This window comes from Procambarus clarkii, chromosome 1 (genome assembly GCF_040958095.1).
Source record: "Procambarus clarkii isolate CNS0578487 chromosome 1, FALCON_Pclarkii_2.0, whole genome shotgun sequence".
NCBI lineage: Eukaryota > Metazoa > Arthropoda > Malacostraca > Decapoda > Cambaridae > Procambarus > Procambarus clarkii.
Window position 1 is genome coordinate 42,681,355 of NC_091150.1, and position 17,649 is coordinate 42,699,003.

The 17,649-nt window shown below is 40.7% G+C and overlaps 1 protein-coding gene and 1 long non-coding RNA gene across 10 annotated transcripts in view; one reads left to right on the forward strand and one right to left on the reverse strand.

The window, feature by feature from the left end:
- LOC138350663 (uncharacterized) overlaps positions 1 to 13,020 on the forward strand; it is a 43,008-nt gene extending 29,988 nt beyond the window's left edge. The window contains exons 1-3 of one of the 2 annotated variants that reach the window (XR_011222185.1): positions 5,812 to 6,013; positions 12,210 to 12,394; positions 12,698 to 13,020. This is a non-coding gene — a long non-coding RNA (uncharacterized lncRNA). Of the gene's footprint in view, positions 1 to 5,811; positions 6,014 to 12,209; positions 12,395 to 12,697 lie in introns of those variants that run through there. The other variant, XR_011222189.1, reaches the window with a different exon arrangement.
- The window catches only part of LOC123761262 (protein tyrosine phosphatase Meg), a 328,139-nt gene that overhangs the window by 161,346 nt on the left and 149,144 nt on the right, over positions 1 to 17,649 (reverse strand). For all 8 annotated transcript variants that reach the window (XM_069301750.1, XM_069301643.1, XM_069301582.1 and 5 more), the window contains 3 exons: positions 12,688 to 12,815; positions 11,063 to 11,167; positions 9,545 to 9,727 (listed from right to left, as the gene is read on the reverse strand). In XM_069301750.1, coding sequence (XP_069157851.1) covers positions 9,545 to 9,727; positions 11,063 to 11,167; positions 12,688 to 12,815 — 416 coding nt within the window. The remainder of the gene's footprint in view (positions 1 to 9,544; positions 9,728 to 11,062; positions 11,168 to 12,687; positions 12,816 to 17,649) is intronic.

The window sequence follows — 17,649 nt, forward strand, 5'->3', positions numbered from 1 at the left end:
ATATATATATATCTATATATATATATATATATATATATATATATATATATATATATATATATATATATATCTATATATATCTATATATATCTATATATATATATATATATATATATATATATATATATATATATATCTATATATATATATATATATATATATATATATATATATCTATATATATATATCTATATATATATATATACATATATATATATATATATATATATATATATATATATATATATATATATATATATATATATATCTATATATATATATATATATATATATCTCCGGAAAATCCACAGAGAAATGTGAAAGGAAGTGCACGTTTCGGCCTGATTAAAGCCGTTGTCAACACCAAACTGACGAAACACACGAAAAGATATATATATATATATATATGAATGAAAACTCACACCCCAGAAGTGACTCGAACCCATATAGTCCTGGGGACCATTCAGGCTTGTTCGCATTTGTGTTCCTCACGTGTGCCCCAAAGAATGAGGTGATTTGGTGAAATGCTATGCCCAAGATTACCATCCGAGTTGCCGTCGGGGAAGTGGCTCAAATAGCCTCGGCTATCACTTCCTTTTGACGGCCGTGATGGTCAAGCGGATTAAGGCGCCCTGTAGTTACCAGTTGCGTTGCTTCTGGGAGTATGGGTTCGAGTCACTTCTGGGGTGTGAGTTTTCATTCGCATATAGTCCTGGGGACCATTCAGGCTTGTTCGCATTTGTGTTCCTCACGTGTGCCCCAAAGAATGAGGTGATTTGGTGAAATGCTATGCCCAAGATTACCATCCGAGTTGCCGTCGGGGAAGTGGCTCAAATAGCCTCGGCTATCACTTCCTTTTGACGGCCGTGATGGTCAAGCGGATTAAGGCGCCCTGTAGTTACCAGTTGCGTTGCTTCTGGGAGTATGGGTTCGAGTCACTTCTGGGGTGTGAGTTTTCATTCGCATATAGTCCTGGGGACCATTCAGGCTTGTTCGCATTTGTGTTCCTCACGTGTGCCCCAAAGAATGAGGTGATTTGGTGAAATGCTATGCCCAAGATTACCATCCGAGTTGCCGTCGGGGAAGTGGCTCAAATAGCCTCGGCTATCACTTCCTTTTGACGGCCGTGATGGTCAAGCGGATTAAGGCGCCCTGTAGTTACCAGTTGCGTTGCTTCTGGGAGTATGGGTTCGAGTCACTTCTGGGGTGTGAGTTTTCATTCGCATATAGTCCTGGGGACCATTCAGGCTTGTTCGCCTGACGGAAGGAATAATGCTAAGTGACGGAATCCAGGAGCTGGTGTAATGCTGGGAAGGTGGTTGTCGGGGCGACCCCAGAGCGCCTCTGCTGGATAACTTGCCTCTAAAAAGAGTGGATATTTGAAGGTAAATAATCCGCCTACACACACACACACATATATATATATATATATATATATATATATATATATATATATATATATATATATATATATATATATATATATATATATATATATATATATATATGTGTGTGTGTGTGTAGGCGGATTATTTACCTTCAAATATCCACTCTTTTTAGAGGCAAGTTATCCAGCAGAGGCGCTCTGGGGTCGCCCCGACAACCACCTTCCCAGCATTACACCAGCTCCTGGATTCCGTCACTTAGCATTATTCCTTCCGTTGACGCTGTGGGAGTAAGGATTAAGGAGTGCTGAGACGGCATCGAACCATAGGTCGGTGAGAGACTACTTTCACTCTCACAAATGAGTGCTAGCGCTCATAATGACTGCGCACGCTCCCTACAGTCACCCGTATTCTTTAAAAACACGCGAAAAGGTGTCACTATTGCACAACTCGGTGCAATAGATAAATGACAAAATACCCATTTCGTGCCAAGCCCAAATAGTTCTCACACGTAGAGAACTATCTCCACGGTCAATTAAAAGTGTCCTCTCCTAACCTACCAGAGGACCCAAAACAAGAAAACGGAACAGCACGACACTTTTGCCAGCCGCTTCCATTTTCTAGTACGATAATTTTTGGTCTTATGTAACGCCTAAGAGCGAAAAGCGACGTTCTTTGTAAGAGAACAGTTTGCTCACACTGCTCTAACCAGGGGCCAGATTCACGAAGCAGTTACACAAGCTGTAACACCCAGGACCTCCCCCCCCGTAGAGTTCACACCCAGGGAAGCCTTCTCCAAGAGGTCAGCCCAGATGACCTCCGGTTTATCTTGTATATTGATTAAAAATTCCTGGGTTAGTCTTAGTCAGCATAGTCTCAAGTATGTAATATTTCATGCAAGGAAATTAGACTCCAGATTCTTATGTGTAAACATCCCTGGATCTCCCCCTTTTGGCCAGGTCAGAGGTCAGTCACACACGTAATTAATAACTCCTCTCTTGAAGAGTGTATGGTGAATGTCAAACAAGCTTTTTGAAATATTTCTTGAGTGTTTGTACACTTTTGGTCTAGCAACAGCAGATCTCCCCCTCCCCCTGTGGGGGTTGTATATAGAGGGCCTGTAGGAATATAGGAGAGGCAGAGGGCGGTACACCGGGATCGAAAGCGGGGCTGTGAAGAACATCTCAGCCCGGGAGAGAGATAGCTTAAGGTAATGTGTGTGATCTCTGAGTTTTTGTTCCATGTCCAAATTTCTTAACTTTTTGCCAGTGTTAGTGTAGCATGTATAAGTAGTGATTGACATAATTTTGGTCTCAATAAACTCGTTAAATTTCCCGTCTGTGTCAATTGTTGAATCCTCTTAGCCTTTTGGATATAGTGGCTGACAACCGTTTTCAAAATTAATGACAGTCATAGAAAGTACTCTCCAAGTCAAGCAATGTTTCTTGCCTCGTTGCTTGATATAGTTTCAATGGTCAAAGGCAGATGGTGGCAGCGTATTTCATCTCTGTGTTAGCATTTCCTTATTGGCAGTGTACCTTTGGTTCCGGTGTAACCATCATATGTCAGCCCATAACAGTGTTACCAAGTGCAACCGATGAGGAAGTGTTACTCAGGATAGTTAGTGTTCCATTCTAGTGGTGTTCCATCATTATAGTGGTGCATTTTAGGGTGGTGTTACAATAGAGCGGTGTTACAAAGCCCGGGGAGCCGGTCGGCCGAGCGGACAGCACGCTGGGCTTGTGATCCTGTGGTCCCGGGTTCAATCCCAGGCGCCGGCAAGAAACAATGGGCAGAGTTTCTTTCATCCTATGCCCCTGTTACCTAGCAGTAAAATAGGTACCTGGGTGTTAGTCAGCTGTCACGGGCTGCTTCCTGGGGGTGGAGGCCTGGTCGAGGACCGGCCCGCGGGGACACTAAAAGCCCCGAAATCATCTCAAGATAACCTCAAGATAGCCCTTAAGAACTTGTACATCTTTTATCTATTTTTGGCGGTTTTGTTTACAAATATTGAACAGTTAATGAGCTCTGAAGCACCAGGAGGCTGTTTATAACAATAAAAACAGCTGATTGGGAAGTTTTCGTGCTTGTAAACTGTTTAATAAATGTAACCAAAGCCGTTAAAGATTGAGGAAAGACGTACACTTTCGTAAGTACTTGCGTAACTGCTTCGTGAATCTGGCCCCAGAACGCTGAGTGGCACCTCGTAGATTGGATTACATAAAGAAACTGAGAACATAGTGAGTGTGTGATGGAGACGGAGAGAATAGCTTATGTTGAGGTAATGTTAGTCACATGGGTAGTGCCAAGACCTATCCCTAGTCTTTCGTACCAAGACTAGGTACGAAAGTTCAAAATTCAGCTGAAAAAAAAGTCTTCAAGAATAATGAAAGGAACTTTTCACATGCCGCAGACTTCCTGTCCCCGCCGAGGCCACTAGAGAGATGATGACCCTCAGGTAAATTCAGAATCACCAATAAACGCTGGATGTTTTTAAGTTCAAATGGCCGGAGAAGGGTAATGTGAGACCTGTATTAGTGGTGTTTTGGTTTTATTGAAATATTAGTGTGTAGCCTACTGATAAGCTCTGGGCCGGCCCGACAAGCAGCTCCCGGCACTAAGAGCTCTGGGCCGGCCCGACAAGCAGCTCCCCGACACTAAGAGCTCCGGGCCGGCCCGACAAGCAGCTCCCGGCACTAAGAGCTCTGGGCCGGCCCGACAAGCAGCTCCCCGACACTAAGAGCTTGCTTGGACCACACTCTCACAAGTCAAACCTAGCCCCAGGCCCGGCTTGGGGCGTAAGACTCCCTGAACCCTCTCCAAGTAAGTGTACCAAAATGGCAAAACTGAAAGGTATTTATTGAAAGGTTCATGTGTTCATGCATTTTTAAGATAAATTTCTTTCTATATTATTTAATACAAAGTCTCACCGGATATACTTGTCTACGTGGAGTAACGGGCCTACCGAGGCCCCCCTTCCCTAGGCTAGGGCAACGTCTGATGTTAGCTGCATGTTATCTACATCAAATCCCTAACTCCTAAGCACTTATGTACGACTGGGTGAACAGAGACATCAGGAAACGTGCACTAGCACCTCGTCCTGCCCCCAGGAATAGAACCCGGAACCTGCCCATTGTAGGCCGCCTGCCCATGGGACGTGTGGAAAATGCCATGTTTTTGTAATATCTAATCCAACTTTATCGTTAAAGAGAGGTTGTAAAAGAAAGTACGCGTACGAATTCTGAGACAAAAGATAATGGAGAGTTTATCTGATTGCTCTCGTTTTTGTTACTTCTCCGAGGCTACGAGTTCTCCCACTCTTACCAGAAGACAGTACCTACTCTCCCACACCCCCCACAGTGTGGGAGTGTAGGGAGCAGGTGTGGGACGGGGTGACAGAGGACGAGGCGTGGGGGCGGAACACTCCCAGCGACGAGCCCCTCACCTTTAAGGCAACATTACCCTACTTCCTCCACTGCCATCATCCACAACACGGCACCCTCATCTGTCACGCTGTTTATCTTCCCCTCTTCCCCTTCCTCTCTTCTTGGTTTTCCCCTCTCTCCCCCTCTCCCCTCCCGCTGAAGGTGGTCTACACACCCCCCACCTCACTGCTGGTAGGCTCCAACACCCCCCTCCCTCCTCACTGCAAGTAGACCACACAACCCATACTGAAGGTAGGATACCACATCCACCCTTCAGGTAGACTAGACCACCCCTCAATGCAGGAAAGCTACGCCAGCAATAATGCAGGTAGTCTACACCCACCCCACAGGTAGTCTACACCCACCCTACACCCACCCCACAGGTAGTCTACACCCACCCCACAGGTAGTCTACACCCACCCCACAGGTAGTCTACACCCACCCTACAGGTAGTCTACACCCACCCTACACCCACCCCACAGGTAGTCTACACCCACCCCACAGGTAGTCTACACCCACCCCAAAGGTAGTCTACACCCACCCCACAGGTAGTCTACACCCACCCTACAGGTAGTCTACACCCACCCCACAGGTAGTCTACACCCACCCCACAGGTAGTCTACACCCACCCCACAGGTAGTCTACGCCCACCCTACAGGTAGTCTACGCCCACCCTACAGGTAGTCTACACCCACCCTACACCCAGCCCACAGGTAGTCTACACCCACCCCACAGGTAGTCTACACCCACCCCACAGGTAGTCTACGCCCACCCTACAGGTAGTCTACACCCACCCTACACCCAGCCCACAGGTAGTCTACACCCAGCCCACAGGTAGTCTACGCCCATCCCACAGGTAGTCTACACCCAGCCCACAGGTAGTCTACGCCCACCCTACAGGTAGTCTACGCCCACCCTACAGGTAGTCTACGCCCACCCTACAGGTAGTCTACACCCACCCCACAGGTAGTCTACGCCCACCCTACAGGTAGTCTACACCCACCCCACAGGTAGTCTACACAGCTGCCGGTAATCAAGACCAGCTCGGGGACAAACAAACTACCTCTCACGGGCGTGACGTCAAGCCGATAATTACCATATTGGCCATCAGTCAGGCGGCCGCCTGCCGTCACGCCCACGTCATCAACAACACCTGTTGAAGGCCGCTTATCAACAAATGTATTTGATCACAGCACAATACAGGTGAACAATGTGGGAGGGACGGTACAGGGAGGGCAGTAGTGGGAGGGAGGTACAGGGAGGGCAGTAGTGGGAGGGTGGTACAGGGAGGGCAGTAGTGGGAGGGAGGTACAGGGAGGGCAGTAGTGGGAGGGTGGTACAGGGAGGGCAGTAGTGGGAGGGAGGTACAGGGAGGGCAGTAGTGGGAGGGTGGTACAGGGAGGGCAGTAGTGGGAGGGAGGTACAGGGAGGGCAGTAGTGGGAGGGTGGTACAGGGAGGGCAGTAGTGGGAGGGTGGTACAGAAGGGAAGCTTCAGAGAGGGCAGTGCAGGTAAATGTCTACTAGCCAGATGAGGAGAGTGAACACCTATGCATCTCCTGGGGAGGGGGTTTATACATTTCCTGGCCTATTGCAGTTACACTAAAAGTTGCGATAATTTAGCCAGGAGCAGCTGAAGGTCCTCCCAGGTTACAAGTAACAAATATCGTTCCCAGTATCTATAGGATTGCCCGTAATGTCTTATTTTGATAACCTTTATACCTGATGCTACACTATGCTTTGTGAGGGGTTTTGCATTGCGGGGTTGCAAGTATTTTATGGGTAGGAGAGGCAGGGAAAGATTTGTGATGTGTAGTTGAGATTTTCTTAGATACACCTCCTAGGTTTAACAGACTCAAACTTTTGATTAATTTTGCCAAGGTATGGGTTTCCTCAATTCATTTTGTTATGTCAGGAAACCTGTGTATACTGTATACAGTATATCCTTTAGGTTTTTATCGAGGTCCCACCAAGTTTGCACAATTGACCGTCTCCTGGATACAACCCGACAACAGCTGTCTTACTCTTTGGCACCTACTTACAGTTAGGTAAACATAGTCAGTAAGCCAAATAAACTGCCATATCATTACTGGCATGCCTGGGAATTGAATCCAGGATCCCACAATTGTGAGTAAAAAATTAAACGAACTGTACTTTGAGACCTTTAAGTTCAACTATTGAGTTGAGGTATCCTCAGTACTTGTAGCCCTGTATACAAGTTGCCCTTGTTGAACATAGCAAAGCTGCAGTGGCATATGCTCTAACAGCAGCCTATATATAGCCCATCTTTGTCATTTGGATATTTGTGCCGATAGAAAATAACACTAATGACCCTTCCTAGAGCTCCTGCTAGACACAGAAGGTCAACTACCCACCCCAGGGAAAAGCAGTCTCAACCGAGACTAGTACCATCAGAGCAGGTGAGCTAGCTGGAGTTGGCTCTATCCCTCATGCAGTCTGATGTAGGCTAGATGAGGCTATTTCCATGGAGTGAAACATAAGTGTAAGTGGAGTGACCAGGAGTGTTATTTTTGAGGATGCCTGGGAGAGATCATAATGGCCAAAGTACGTTCATCACACAACAGAAATGTTGGTGTATGAGTGAGAGTATGGCACGATGAGACCAAAGCATACAACTCTACTAAGCTTATCCATTTATGTATCACTCTATGAAGAGCTACCTCTCTTACTTGGTCCAAAACAGAATACAGTAAACTGTGTATATGCTTGACAATGATTGTATCTATGTGTATTAGGAATACATGGATTAACTGGGAACCTGTATCATGCTTCTTCTATATACTGTACTTGTTCAGACAGAGACAGTCAGCGGGCATAATGAGAGTGCAAGTTGGTGTTGTTTCCCTCCCACATCTTCACAAGTATACCAACCTTCACAATTGGTTGGCTCTCAAGCTCTTCTTAAACTCTTGTATCTGGATACAAGAATTGTATTCTGATACAAAATGGTTGCTTGTGGGCTTTCACCCACAAGTTACAGTCATGCACTCACAGGCATTATACACATACAATTCTAGAAATGAATTTCCATTTGGAGATTTTATTAATAGATATTTTTCATATACCCTGTATGTACACAGTGTACAGGTTGAATACACCCTTGGCATTACCTGATTTACAATTATGCATTTAGAATTAGCATAGAACTAGCACAAATAGACAATGTTAACATCAGCAATAAAAATGGTGGAAAGTTCCTTGGCCTATACATAGATAAAAGACTCAACTTCAGCACCCACATACAACACATAGTCAAAGAAAGTACAGTATAAAAAATTGTCGGTATACTCTCTAAAATCAGATATTATGTTCCGCACTCTGCTCTCCTCTCATTATACTACTCACTACTCACTAATCTATCCCTATCTTACACACGGTATCTGTGCTTGGGGTTCAACCACTGCAAATTACCTCAAGCCCATCATCACCCAGCAAAAATCTGCTATCAGAACAATAACTAACTATTTTCAGACAACACACAGCTACTCTGTTTAAATCCCTTAACATGCTAAACATACACTCACTCCGTACATTCTCTTGTGATATTTACACACAAAACCTTGTTCCTTAATGCAAATTCTGATCTGAAACTCTTCCGTGACAGATTTAATAGAACCTATAATCACCAAACCAGAAATAAATATATCTTTGATATCCCCAGAGTCAAACTAAATCTGTGCAAACACTCTATGCAAGTAAAGGAACCTAGTCTATGGAACTCGCTCCTTAACAAATTAAAAAGCTGTCCAACCTATGCCTTATTCAGAAGTAAAATAAAAAAGTACTTAATTTCATCCTCATAGTTTCCTACCTAGTGCTTCAAACTTGCACTGTATCTTGTGCTTTGCACTCCCTCAATATATGTGCCTAAGACATGTCAACTTCACCACTGTAATCACTGCTATCAACTTATATCACAGTTTTTTTATTATTTTGTATTTATTTATTTATATATACAAGAGATCTTACATTCTTGTACAGCCATTTGCACGCATGGCATTTCAGGCAAGTCCTTAATCCTATGTATCTTGGAATACGACCCCGCCAAATCGTTTAACAACCAGGTACCCATTTTACTGTAGGGTAAATAGAGGCTACAGTTAAGAATTGGTGCCCAGTAAATATTCCCCGGCCAAGATAAGAACCCAGGACATAGCACTCGTGAAATACCAGGTGAGTGTCTTACCACTACACCATAGGGACTGCTTGATTGGTTCAAGTTATGTTGAACACAAATTTTGCTACAATGTACTGTACCTATTAATAGTCCTCAAATTATGCTACAATGTACCTGTTTATAATTCTCATAATTTACTAAAATGTACCTATTAGTATTCTTCAAATTTTGCTACAAATACCAACTTAAAAATTATCTTTTAGATTAAGGACCTACCCAAAATGCTATGCATGTTAGTGGCAATGCAAGAATGTAAAAACATCAATGCTATGTACTCTCATAAACCCAATGTACCTTCTTGAATAAATAAATAAATAAATAAATAAATAAAAAATTGAAATATTCTGCCTCTTTGGTGAAGGGCTTTTGGCCATTGCACCTTAGGGTCAGTCAAGATCTTAACTCTATATTCGCCAAAAGGAGGGTCTGAATCAAAAGGAACCTGTTCTATAATCCAGTTCAGGGATAGAAGACTCGTGGAACTGGTCGCTCATCATTCATTCCAGATCTATAATATATAACTGGAAATAATACTCACTCATCGGGTGTTTGAGCTTCGCCCCATGCCATCTTGGGGGTTTTCGCACCTTGGAGGGAAGTAACTTTGTATCCTGATGAGTCTGTCCGAGGTCTTAGAGATGAACCTGAGCCTGATCTAGCTTTACGGCCTAATTCACTTGGTGTAGGCACAGTTTGACGCGCAAACCTCTTGGACGGTGACCTGCATGTGAAATAAATTTAAATTGTTATACAGTAAGTTCTTAATAGGGATAATGTAACTGAGAGTAATGATTGATTTCTTTTTGGTTATAAGGAGGGTGATAAGTAAAGTGAATTGATAGGACTTTGAAAAAGACGAGTGTTGTGTCAGATCAAAATGCAGTGTCTCAGAGATTGGTTAAATTTCTAGTTGGTTGAGATACAAAATAAAAGGATAAAAAGCTGATAACCAGACTTAATTGTGTAGAAATTTGCCACGAAAAGAAGAGGAAAAGAAAATATGCAAAGGTTAATTAAGCATTCCCACTAGAAGTATTGAATAGTGAATAAAGAATGAGAAATGTATGTTTAAATAAAAAGGTGTTGACAAAGATAATTAAATTAGAAACAGATGGAGAAAATACTTTAAGAACTAATATTATGTGATGAAAGATAGAGGCAATGGCTCAAAATGTATAAAGAAGGGAATAGGATGAAGCCACTATAATGTTGAAAGAATCTTTACCATACCAAAATATAGAAAAGCAGTTAAGGTATAGATTGGTAATTTAAATTAAAGGAGGTGGCAAGTTAATGACTGCAATTGAGTGGTTGTAGGAGATATTATAGCATCATAGTAGTACTGTACTGTGGTAAATTATAAAGTGGCACGTCTCTGGACATCAGCTCTTATAGCATAGTGAGAAACCAGGAGAATGCGTTGAACTTGTGGAATATAGTTCAATAACATGTTGAAACATGAAAGGAAACTTATAGAAACATGGTAGGAAAAAATATTATAACATTAATATTTCATCAGAAGGCTGAATAGTACGTGTATATGATGCTGCACAAACCACTCACAAAAGGGCAACTCAAAGACGGAAACAGAGCATTAAACATATAGACAGGATCAAGAGGGGACAAAATCCTCAGGATAAAATAAGAATAAATAAAATATAATGGAGGTATGTGCATTAGGAATGCTTGATATCAAGCATCAACCCCATATCAAGTGGCTATATCAATCCAAATCAAGAATCCATATCAAGTGGCTGCACAACTCTTGGCTCACAACCTACTACCCCCTCACTGCTTGGGGCTAAAATACCTAGCACAACAATAATGTATCTTCAACCATAAAAGTATATGAAACTCTGCTTGGGGCTGAAATACCTGGAACATCTACGTAACTATTCTCCAAACAAAAGAAGAAATCAATCTCTCACCTTACACTGTGTCTTACATGCCAATAAGCATTCAAGCACTTCCCTTATACAATAATATGTCCAAAATGGTCCTATGTAATTCTTATTTTATTTATGCACTGAAAGCCACAAGTTTAGTCATAACTTACCGAACAAATGTGCGTTCAACTCTTGCTCTTCTTTTGCACTCCTCCACAGTTTGAAATTCTGTACGCCCACTATAACGAAACTTGCTGCCCAAAGTCAACAGATTTCTGGAATACAACAAATGATTAATAAGCTTTTCTGTCATATTGTGCAACATAAATACAGCACATGCTGTGTGAGGTACAAAAATATGACAGACATACAGTATTTAAAGATCATAAATTTATAACAATACTGTATAACAAAATAATGTAAAAAGATCTTCATAAATTATACAATTAAAATGTGTAGATACTGTACCTATAATTACACACAGAAATCACAATAACGTGATGCATCAATGAACAATCCACAAGGGCCGTGACGAGGATTCGAACCTACGTCTGTGAGCATCCCAGACGCTGCCTTAATCGACTGAGCTACGACATGAACAGATGGTAAAAGAATTGAAACCGAAGTTCTACTGAACTTACTGGATCCTGCAGCCTCTCCGAGACACAAACCAGGGTTTTACACAACTCCTCCATGCACTCGAGCTATGTCAATAGGCCGTTCTACCTCTTTGCCCTTCCTTCATTACATGTAAATGTAGAACGGCCTATTGACATAGCTCGAGTGCATGGGGGAGTTGTGCAAAACCCTGGTTTGTGTCTCGGAGAGGCTGCAAGATCCAGTAAGTTCAGTAGAACTTCGGTTTCAACTCTTTTACCATGTCGTAGCTCAGTCAATTAAGGCAGCATCTGGGATACTCACAGACGTAGGTTCGAATCCTCGCCATGGCCCTTGTGGATTTGTACCTATAATGTTTTGATTCCTAACAAAAATTCTTAATAAAATAATAATTCTACTAAAAAATTACTTTTGCACATTTCTCATTGATGTTGCAGCATGTACAGGAAGCTGAGCAGGTTTCCAACAAGCTGCCGGCTTCCTGGCCTCGTCGAGACCACTAGTGTCAGGGGCTCTTAGGTAAACTCGGGTAAATTCCGGTAAATATACAGTAGTTTACTGAAGCAAATGGTATTGTAGGAAATGCAGAAGAGACCCAGTGAAGATTAGAGGTGCTGTGAGCACAATCAGAGAATGTTGAATGAACATCAGTGGCCCACGGTTCTTTAGCTTTCACCATATACAAGAAATATTTTCCAGAACAAAAGTGGATGTTTCACGAGGCAATTGGACAAATTCCTACAACAAGTGCCAGATTGGCCAGGTTGCATTGGACATGTGGGTCTGTGGGTTGTTGCAAGCAACAATTTGACTGAAGTTATCACACAAGACTGGCTCCAAGCTGAGCTTCTGGAGAACACCTCTCAAAACCAACTACAGTACAGGTAAACCTTTTATAAATGATCAAATATACACCATATACTGTATTGTGTTAGACACAAACTTCTTTTACCATTGGTATTCAAAATTCAACAGGTTCTATTGGTTAAAGGAATTACTGAAACTTATTGAATTAGGTAATATTATAACTGAAATGAAAACTACTAAATCTTACAAGGTAAAAAGTTTGCTGAGATCATTCAACTTAATAGATACTATATTGTAATGTATAATAATTAAACTGCTAAATGTTCCTTTCACTTATTGCATAATGAATACAGAGGGTACAGTTGCTCACTTTCTTGCAGGAGTCCTCGGAGTATGTAGTCGGAAGAATGTGTGATGTTCAACACAGGATTTCCATAAGCACTTGCATGCCCTATATGAGGCAAGGTTGAAGCCCAACACACTGTCATAATTCTCAGACTGAAATAAAGTTATACAATTTTGTGTGACCTCTGAGGGCAATTTCTTAAATTACAGTACAACACTATATTAATAAAAAGTTCTATGAGTTTTACAAATCAGCAAAGGAAACTTATCCTATAACATTGACAGCATAGATCAACATTATAAAATAATAATGAATTATACTATCTACTGTAGTAAAATATAAATTTTCTCATTCTTATTTCCCAACTATTTATTTTCCTTCTTAAAAGATTAACTTAAACTCCAACTATGCAAAGTGACAAAATATTACTTCCAATTAACTGTGTACACTTTACGGTACTGTATTGTATTTCTATTAATTTACTATTTGCCTTATAGGAGTTTTAATATGCTGGCACCATTATATACCAGTACCATACTGTCTCTGATACAACATATTCACTGAAGTTCATTAAGCATATTGTAGATGGGTTAAACTTTTAAAGTTGTTTAGTAGCGGGTATGTGACTCTCAAGACTACATACATGCTCATGTAAAGAAAACAAAGGTGTGGTGAGATGCATCACAGGCAACAAGTCAGTACATATAACTAGTGACTTGCCTCTCCACAAAAACACATCCTCCTATTTGCTTCACACTTATCATGCAATATGTACAATTCTATACCACTCTCATGTTTGGAAGTTCATTTCAATCTCACCAAAATTGAATGGAGCAGATATATCAGGATTCGAAGGCAGTGCAAGCTCATAATTGGTTTCATAGATGGTATAAGTATGACATTTGCACACGAAACAAGTCTGGATGAAAGCACTGCCAGAGCTTGAGTTAAAATTATGGCAAAGATTCACCAGAGCAAAAAGACAGCAAAGGGAATGAGGGTGAAGACATGACCTGTCGGCATCATTATAAGTCCTCAACAAGGGCATACTTAAGTGACCAATGGAGACAAGATCTCGGTTGAGGAGCATAATCAAGAGTTACCCAACACTATACCAGCCATTATATATCACATCAGTCAGCTAAATGAAGATTTTATTTCTATATTCACACAGATAGTAAGTCTTGTTTGGGGGGGGGGTTAAATCCCTGAGCATATTACTGTATTTGTCTAGTAATCCTTTATACTACCACCTACAGGATGAGAATGGGGGGTGCATAATAAATTAACTAAACTAACGTTTAATGAAAGGAAATGCACACTTATTCATAAAAAAATTACTAAGACAATTTATGGACAGAAAGAACATAGAATTTATTTATTCAATTATACAATTGAATGACTACTGTACTTTCTTTTCCTTAAAGTCAGTAGTATGTTTGATTATTCCTAGGGTTTGGTCAGCTTTCTTTACTACTGCACCCACTTGTTGTGCAACTTTAAGTGAACGATGTATTCTGACTCTAAGGTCCTTTTCCTCATCAATCTGCTGCGCAGTAATGTTGTTTATTTGATTGTTGTGGTATGGATTGTTATGCCCCACATGCAAGGTCTTTAAGCATCATTTCAATTTTTGACACATTACCTGTATTAAGGCATTAAAGGTTTGGGGATAATCGACCTACCCAATAACATCATTACACACTGTTGGCAGCCATCATCTATAATTATGTTTTTAAATACTGACCAATTGTGTTTAAATATTCACGACTTTGTTGCAGTCAATTTATCTGAACTGGTAAATGATCCCCTGAGGTCATGGAAGCTACTTTTACACTATTATTTCACTTATAAGGATTGAGTAAAATAGAATCAAGGTCACAGATGCTACCATTATATATATTAATTGTTTGGGCCTTTCCAACTGCTACCCAAGTGAGTGGAAGGACATCTGAGGTGTACCTCACCTCTACAGGAGTTTATAAGCCTTTTATAAGCCGTTCATAAGTTTTATTATTTGCAGAGTAAATAGTCAGTGGTGATTTAGCCTGTGTTACAAAATATTCCAATACATTATTGTGCAAATGGATTTACTTCAGTGAAGGTTCTACCTTCTAATAGCAGTTTCCACCTTCTAACAGCATGTCATTGCAGTCGACTATACCCCAACGGTACCCAGGTAGGCCATAAGATGGTTTGATCTGTGCATTGGCTAATATACATTTCATCATCACAATGATACTCAAGTAGGTGGTAGAAAAATTAGTTTTTCTGTCCAGAGATCTGTCAGTGCTGGTTTGTGGTCTCCTGGGTTCAGCTTGAGTTTCCTTGGCATTTCTGTGTTTGTATATACAGTAATTCTCTCCAGGTCTGAGAGATGCCTATGTTGGACCTGAAGAATTGAGCAAGTGAGCTGTGCCAGTGAGCTGTCTGGTGGTTCAAAAAGAATAGCTGAGAAGTGTCACGGTACTGTACCTCCGTCAACAAAATGCATAGCCCAGTATGACACCTTTTCCCTTCCACACATTGCTCTTCGCCCTGCCCTTCCCTGCTAAATTCTCTTCTGGGTGGTTATCTGGTCTACATTCCTTGGTGCAGATCTGTGTTTGAACCCCCTGGTGTTGTTGGTTTATAACCAGGCACAACGAGCATAGTATGTTTTCCTGTATGTTTTATATAATAATAATTTATAAAATAATAATTTATTCACAAGAATAAATGGCTTGGTGAGATTACATAAGATTGGTATTTTTACATTCTTGCAAAGCCACTAACACGCATAGCATTTCGGGCAGGTCCTTAATCTAACATATCAGGTAAGATGAAAAGGTACATTGTAGCAAGGTTTTATACTGTATCAACAAATAACTACAATATAAATTGACAGGTGATTACACTGGTGAAGATATATGTCTTTAATACTAATATTGGAGAAGTAGGCAGTACTGTACAAGATACAGTGTGAGTTTGAAGCACAAGGTAGGAAACTATGAGGATGAAATAGGTACTTTTTGGTTTTACTTTTGAATAAGGCATAGGTTGGACAATTTTTAATTCATCAAGGAGTGAGTTCCACAGACTGGGTCCTTTCATTTGCATGGAGTGTTTGCACAGATTTAGTGAATTTGATTGGAAAGACTTGCTATTAGGCAGAGGTAAATGAGACATATTCCGAATTTTGTGAAATACATGATAAAGGGACAAAAAATTTATACCGACACAAAAATGCAGAACTAGAAATCCGGTCTGGGTCAACAGAAATTGAGAGAGGGTCAGAGACCAAAATACAAAAAATGGAATCAATATAAGAGGAGTTCAAACTGTCAAACATACCAGCAATATAAAGAAGCAAGAAAAAGCTATACAGCAGTGAGAAGAGAGACAGAAAGAAACTTTGAGAAAGGGATAGCAGGCAAATGTAAAATAGAACCAGACCTATTCTCTAAATTCATTAAAATCAAACTGCAGGTAAAGGATAATATTCAGAAGTTGAAAACAGATTCACAGAGAATGAAAAAGAAACAATTGAAACACTAAATGAACTGTTCCATAGTGTGTTTGTGCAAAATGGAGTTTCCAGAGAACCAGACACTGCCAATTCCAGAGAACACCATGAATGTGTCTCGAGACGAAGTGGAAAAATTACTCGAGGAACTAGGAAGAAATAAAGCATTTGGACCAGATTGAGTTTCACCTTGCATTCAGAGAGAATGTGCACCTGAGCTGAGCATTCCACTTCAATTGATATTCCAGATATCTTTGTGTATAGGAAATTTAGCAGATATATGGAAAAAGACAAATATGTTCTAGTCTACAAAAATAGTAGCAGAGAAGATCCTTTAAATTATAAACCTGTATCACTGACAAACTTAAAGTGTACTGGTGAAAACACAAGAAAAAATAGTTAAAACAAAGTGAATAGAATACCTGAAGAGAAATTATATAACATAATAACAGATAGAGTGGTTTTTGAGCAGGAAGATCGTGTAACAAATCTACTTAGTTTTTATAATTCATATATATTATGATAGTCACAGAGATTCTACAGGAAAGAGAAAGTTGGGATTGACTCTGTTTACCTGAGAGGCACTAACACTAATGGCCTCAATGAGGACAGGAAGCCAGCGGCTTGTCGAAGATCTTCCCCATTTGCCCTGTTTATCTGGACCTAAAATAAGGCATTTGACAGAGTTCCATACAAGAGGATGTTTTGGAAACTGGAACATGCTGGAGAGGTAACAGAGACACTGCTGACATGGATGAAAATTTTTCTAACGGCTGGAAAGATGAGTAGTAATCAGAGGCAATGTATCTGACTGGAGGAGTGTTACTAGCAGAGTACCACAGGGTTCAGTTCTTTCACCAGTAATGTTTATTGTCAATATAAATGATCTAACAGAAGGAATGCAGAATTAAATGAACATGTTTGCTGATGATGCTAAGCTACTAAGAAAGATAAGAAGATAGAAGAAAAAAAAAAGAGACAATATGATCACTATGTACAAAATACTACTGGGAATTGTGAAAATTGATAAAAAGAATTCTTGAAACCTGGAACTTCAAGAACAACACGTCATAGATTTAAGTTATTGAAACAAAGCTACCAACAAAAACTAGAAAGTTCACTTTTGCAAACATAGTGGCAGATGGTTGGAACAAGTTAAGTGAGAAGGCAGTGGAGGCCAAAACCATCAGTAGTTTCAAAGCATCATATGACAAAGAGTACTTGGAAGACTAGACACCTGAGCATACCTCTCTTCTTCTAACTACATATGCATGCACGACCCCCTCCCCCCCACTTCTCCACCCCCACACAGTTATGTACATACACACGCGCAATGCATCCCATTGCTATATGGAGTTGAATCACTGAGATATAAAAGGAAACTTTACTATTAAAGCACTTATTGTGCTCTGTGAATAGAATAAAAAGAGCAGTACCACTTCTGTGAGCTAAAACTTGGTTCTTATAAATGAGAAAGTTGC